The sequence below is a fragment of the Lygodium microphyllum genome, chromosome 25 (genome assembly GCF_053477565.2).
Source record: "Lygodium microphyllum isolate KBCC chromosome 25, Lygodium_microphyllum_v1.1.10, whole genome shotgun sequence".
Classification (NCBI taxonomy): domain Eukaryota; kingdom Viridiplantae; phylum Streptophyta; class Polypodiopsida; order Schizaeales; family Lygodiaceae; genus Lygodium; species Lygodium microphyllum.
In genome coordinates, this window is record NC_141159.1 from 87198374 (window position 1) to 87204373 (window position 6000).

Consider the following 6000-nt stretch of genomic DNA (forward strand, 5'->3'; position numbering starts at 1 on the left):
AGGAGGAAGGCTAGTTTCATCTCCCTTGGCCGGCCGCCACATCCAGGATCTGAGAGGGGGTGTTAGCAGTCACGATTGTCATGCCTTGTCATCTCTTGCCTCCTTGTGAGCCTTAGCCTGAGTCAGATGAGGACCTTAGGAGCTCTAACTTGTTTGTCACTTGTTTTGACGGAGGAGATAGCTCATTCTAGAGCAATAGTTTATTGCATTCGAATGCATTTTCTCCTCTAGTTGGGATTTTGTGTGCATTTTCCGAGAAGTTGCTGTATATATCAGTTTGTCTCACATGCGGCACATTGTCCACATTTGTCGGAAATTTTCCATGCATATGTCACATTTTTCCAGCATTAAATATTGATTGGGCCATTTTTAGGCTCCAGATTGCAGGTTGGCTAGGTTTGGGGATATTTGGCTATTTATAGCCTTCCCCACTTCATTTGCAGATCATCTTTCTTCTTTCTTGGTAGGTGTATACTTCGACTCTGTCATCTTCCTTCGTCTTCAGTGTTGCCATCATCATTAGCCTGATCTAGTGCTCTCACTAATTTTGGATTGGGTGCAAGGACTGATCAATCCTCATGCATTTGGTATGTATTTCTTATTTATAGCTGATTTCTTTCTTCTTATCTTGTAGTTACTCTTTGTTCCTTTTTGTCGGTGTTTGTGGTTCCTTTTGGCTAGGCACTCTCGTAGGAACCAAGATCTTATCATGCTACTTCTCGAGTTTGAAAAGGCATAGAACCGTGTCAATTGGGAGTTCTTAGAGGGTACGATGTTGAGGATGGGATTTCCAGAGTGGGTTAGTGGAATAGTGGCTATTTACTCCTTGGCTCATAGCCAGGTTATGATCGGTGTGGGACATAGAGAGACAAATTCAGCATTTAGAGATCAGTTAGACAAGGTTGTCCGCTAGCCCCCTTCTTGTTCTTATTTGTATCAAAGGCCATGAGCTCCTCCTTGGGAGACAAAATATAGGTATTAGAGGCATCAATTTATTCATCGTTGAGTTTGAGGAGCTTTTGGTTGTGGAGTTTGCAAAGGACGCAATAGTCTATGTCACTTGGATGAGAGTAACTTTAGGGCCTTTGTATCGTCCATGGAGATATCTTGTGGAGCAATAGGTGTCTTAATTAATTGGCACAAAACCTTATGGATTTTGGGTATTTGACACTAGGCAGAGTTGGAGTGACAACTACATCCGGATTTCATATGGGTCCTTTATGGGACCACAATGAGATATCTTGGATGCCATGTGGTGATTGACATTACCTAGAATCGTCGTAGGTAGCACCTCTTCTCTTGAGCACAAGAGAGAAGCATCTTTATTGGAGCTTGGCAAGACTCTCACTAGTAGGGGGAGTAGTGGTCATTAACCAAGTCCCTCTTGTGGCTATGTGGTACATCACTTCCTATTGAAGTCATGCATCGGCTAGGTGAAGCACCTTATTAGGAACTTTATTTGGTTCAAAGGAGATGGGAACCTAGCTAGGGCAAAGTTTGCTTGGGATATCATCATACATCCTAGATCTGAGGGAGGGTTGGGGATCTTGGACCCAAGCAGCCAGAGCAAAGCCTTGATGGCTAAGCTCATTGTTAGTGGTTTGCTTCCAAGTGAGGAGTCCTGGAAGAAACTTTCGATAGGGATGCTACAAGCTTTAACACTTGCACACGGAGGATCATGGCAGCCTGGCATCCCTTAGATTTTTCAAGAGATCAAGACCAATGACTTAGGAAGCAGCTTTGAGGCTAGATTCGTAGCTACTATTATCAAAGCCTGGAGATTTGTACTACTAGGGGCTTCACCAGCTACCCTTCACTACAATCAAAGAAAAGAGAAGGTAGCCTCTTCGCTTCAATCACCTATTAAGAAAGACTCCGATAGAGGACATACTTATCATGGGGGAGATTCTCTTTATAGGTTGTATTAGTGGGAGATTGGTTTGCATTCCAGGAGCTTCCACAAGAGGCTTAGAGACAAAGACTATAGGGGCTCAAGGAGCTAGAGTTATGGTTGAGGTCGTGACACAAGGAGTTCCATGATATTGGTGGATAGATACAGGCACCTCTCAGATTTGGATCGGTCTCTTCTCCAGAGGAGACATTCTTCTAGCAATCTTTGGAACTAGCAGTGACATGACATTTACTTTTATGGTCGAGAAGGATGGCCATCTCCAGCAAGAGGACCTCGACCAGGCAGCATTCATTGGATGCTCTAGATAGAGGATTAGAGTAGTGGCTCACTTCAAGAGGGAGTGGCACATTGACCTAGACCTAGCCATGTGTCTGGTTGATGGATGGAGATATCGGGCTTACCAAAGCCAATCTCTATAGAGATTATAGTGGCATCCAAGAGAGTGGGTGTGGAGGGATCCATTTCTTGATAGACCTTGTGATGTGCACTTCTTTGGCTACACTACTAGGCTAGGGTGGAGAATATAGATGAGCAGGATCAGAGCACGGCCAGTAGCCTCCCCCCATTGGCATAGGGAGGGAATCAGAGATCATATGTGGCTTTTGGAGGTGGCTACAAGATAGCTTCAAGCCTAGCAATGTCTCTCTCTCCCTATGGCTTGTAGCTCCTAGGAGCCTAGCAGTTGGCATGTGATAGCAAGGACCCAGTGGCATGCGCAAGATGTGGTGATCCAGCAGAGAGACAGAGGCATTGCCTATGGGATTGCCCTAGAAGCCATGAGGTTTGGAGAGCCCTCAAGATAGTATTTCACGGAACAGCACAGACCGTGGTGGTTACTTGGGGGGCTATAGCATGGGTCACAGATAAGAGGCCCAGCATGTGGCTATGAGGATGTTTTCTTTTCTCATCATTGGACAGCATGTGACCAGGATTCTCACTCCAGATTACTCGCAGGCACAGTGGACTGGGGGATACTGCTACAGATGGGAGTTGATTGCCAGTATCATAGCCTGGTATATTTGGACTTTATTGACCTTCTGGATGTATCCACTGTGGAGACTCTTATTGAGGATCTGGACAGAGATCATTCACTCTCTCCACAGGAGATGGGAGTGGATGCAAGGCAGATCTGTGAGGATGAGGAAGAGAAGAGAGGCTTTTCTGCGGACGTGGGATTCAGGCACTTTCTTCCATACTGTCCCTTGTATGGTTTGGGATTACAGCCCACTGGATTGGTTGTTCACACAACCATTGTATTTGTGATGTACATAGTTACTCATCACAGAGTTCCTTGTACTATGTATTTTACCTCAGGTTAAATAGAAATTTCTTTTCTTGGGAAAAGAAAATGTATCCTGTGGCTGCTATGCTCTGGTACTATCCCGTGGCTGCCATCCTCCACAAAGAACTTTCCTCAGGATAAGTGAGTCCTCTGTGAAATGACATGGCCTTTGTGTCTTGTAAGTAGCTGGTTGAAGAGAAGTGACTACCTTCAATAGTGGTTGGATCAATTTGATAAAGTTCTGAAGATACTGATCTCCAAGTCCATACAATAGATGCAGAAAATTGAACCTCAAAACAATTTCCGAGCCCTGTAGCACGGATGTGCTAAAAAACTGGTGAATGTTTCACTGTCATGGTTATGCATCAGCAAGAACAATAGTCTCTCTAATCTCCATAGTAGTAACTTCTTCCACAGCTTAGCATTTGGAAGAAGGCAGATGTTGACAGATGCATAATCATGAACTTGGCTTTAAATATTTGGAGTTATCAAGATCAGCTTCTGATACTTCTATTCCCATGTCTATATGGCCACTGTGTGGATCTGTTAGGTTTTCAATACATTTATACTGAGATACAGAGCTTCCAGTTCCCTGAATTTCTTTTGGAATAAATAGGTGGTTCACATGTTTTGGGAGTCTGTTAAACACTTATTATGGATCTAGTCAGGATACCAAAAGATAAAAAATTAGTCTGACTCATCTCAATGATTGCCAAATCTACTTAATACAAGTATTTGTATGATGAATCATCTAAATGATTGACGAATATTCTTGTTACCTGCATTATCTATTTGTGAAGGAATCAAGGTGGGTTTCCCCACTTATTTTTTCCTCAGATAAGACACCCCCAAGTGCCCACAAGCAGGCTGCCTCCCCCATAAAATGCAGAGCTTGATCATGCTAGGACCCTCCATCTAGGTGACCCTACCAAGAAGTAGGTGGTTCGAGTGGGCAGGAGCCTAGACTTCATACAGATACAAGATTTGAACCCACAACCTTGCATTATGAACTCAATATTTACTGCTAAATCATATCCTTTGGGACTGAAGCCCCACGTTTTAAATGGTTGTGACAAAGATACCAAGACATGTGAAGGGACTTGTTAGATTGGCCAAAGATCATTCATTGGAACCAAGACCGCATCAAAGAGTGTGTATCAGTTTTGATGCACTTCACTATGTGATCACATCTGACTGTGCTCTGGAATCTGTTGTAAAGCTCTATTAAAATCAAGCCAGGGCTGATCTGTAATGGCACGAAACATCCAGGTCAATTGCAGGTGCTAATGAACTGTGTGATGTCATACCTTCTTCATATAAAGAGTTCAATGTAACCGCTCTATCGTAGTTTTGGTCCTGTCTTTTGGTCTTCAGAATTTGTAACTTGTGGCCTGGTACATTGCCATTTGTATAGAACTATTTGCTGCTTTTGCTTTAAATGGCACAGACTCCAGATAATTTATGGTGACTTGATTATGAACAGATTATGTTGCTTATGAATAACCTTTCCACCAATTTGTCGGGATCTGCCTTTGAAGGACGTGTCTGCAATTGATCTTCACCTCTACTGTGTGGTCATACCATAAAATGTTCCCCATTGCAGTATGAGAGGTATGCCTGATTCTGGTAAGACTTAATCATATCATTTACTGTAAATAATTTGATAGGCTTAATGCTGATTTTTTGCAGAAATCACTGTCAAGTCTAGATCCAAGGGATCTTTTTAGCCGTCAAATGGGGTGACAGATTTTGGTTTAATGAGAAGGAGATGGTTGTCGGTCTAGATCATAGACCCAGATTAACGTATTCAGAAGGCATACATTATAAGCATCCCCTGGAAGGGAGAAGCACACAATATATAATCCATGTGCATCTGATAACATGAAGTTCAAACCAAGTTAGGGTGACGGATTCTGCAGTGTTTAAGCAAAGTGAGTCTGGCACGGAAGCAGCTGATCTTAACAATGGATGTTGGAAGAGGGAAGACAAGTGCAGTGATTGTCAATTTCAACTGGCTGTCTGTTTTTGTGCAGGGTGTGTGTTTTTGCATTGTTGCAAAGCTTGCAAGTTATCAACCAAAATTTTGCCAAGAATTAGATGGCGATGGGATAGGTGTAGTTGCTTGTTTTGCACGGTGTTTAGTAGCATTGTGATCACAATGCAAATTGGTTTTTGGTGTTCACAGGCCTCTTGAGGGCTCCTTGTGCTTCCAGGTTGTGAATATGATTATCCTTTGTATTCTTGCTGTTACGGGTTTTTGGCTGTTTAGCTGCTACAAAAGTGAAGTAATGGAATGCAAGCTCGTAGTGAGCAGTCCCATGTATAAATGTCATTCTTGCCTTCATAGGGCACGATTACAATGCAAGAAGTTCTTGGCTTTCCAGGCCTATGTATGAACTTTGATTCATGTTGCCATGTTTTTTTTTTTGTTTTTGGTGGTTTCTTTTTTGAGTCAGTCTTGAAATTTGGAAAGATGCCTTAGATGTGTACCCACAGTTTGAACTCGTGCACCCATACACCCACATGCTCAAATGACTTTGACCGTTCTAACTACTAGTATTTGTGAAAAATACACAGTAGATATCATGAATGTGAGTTCATAGTAGGTAGATGATGATGAAATGTCCCCTCTTAATGCATAAACACGAAAAAGTATGGATCCTAATATTGAGCATAGGCTTAACAAGGTTTTAAAAAATACTTTTTTGTTTTAGTTAATATAGGGGAAATCTTACTTTTTGATTAGTGCCCGGCTCTCAATTTGTTGTCTAAACCTTTCAATGCGGATACATTGACTTTCAATGTG

At 42.5% G+C, this 6000-nt stretch overlaps 1 protein-coding gene across 6 annotated transcripts in view; it reads left to right on the forward strand.

Annotated features, from left to right (window-relative positions):
* The window catches only part of LOC148014463 (protein REVEILLE 6-like), a 137758-nt gene extending 132148 nt beyond the window's left edge, over positions 1-5610 (forward strand). For 3 of the 6 annotated variants that reach the window (XM_087666133.1, XM_087666134.1, XM_087666135.1), the window contains one exon: positions 4678-4805. Coding sequence is in view for 2 of the 6 variants with exons in the window: in XM_087666131.1 (XP_087522257.1) it covers positions 4678-4749 (72 nt within the window). In the remaining 4 variants the exon portion in view is untranslated. Of the gene's footprint in view, positions 1-4677; positions 4806-4883 lie in introns of those variants that run through there. The other 3 variants (XM_087666136.1, XM_087666131.1, XM_087666132.1) reach the window with 3 other exon arrangements.
* The last annotated feature ends 390 nt before the right edge of the window (positions 5611-6000 follow it).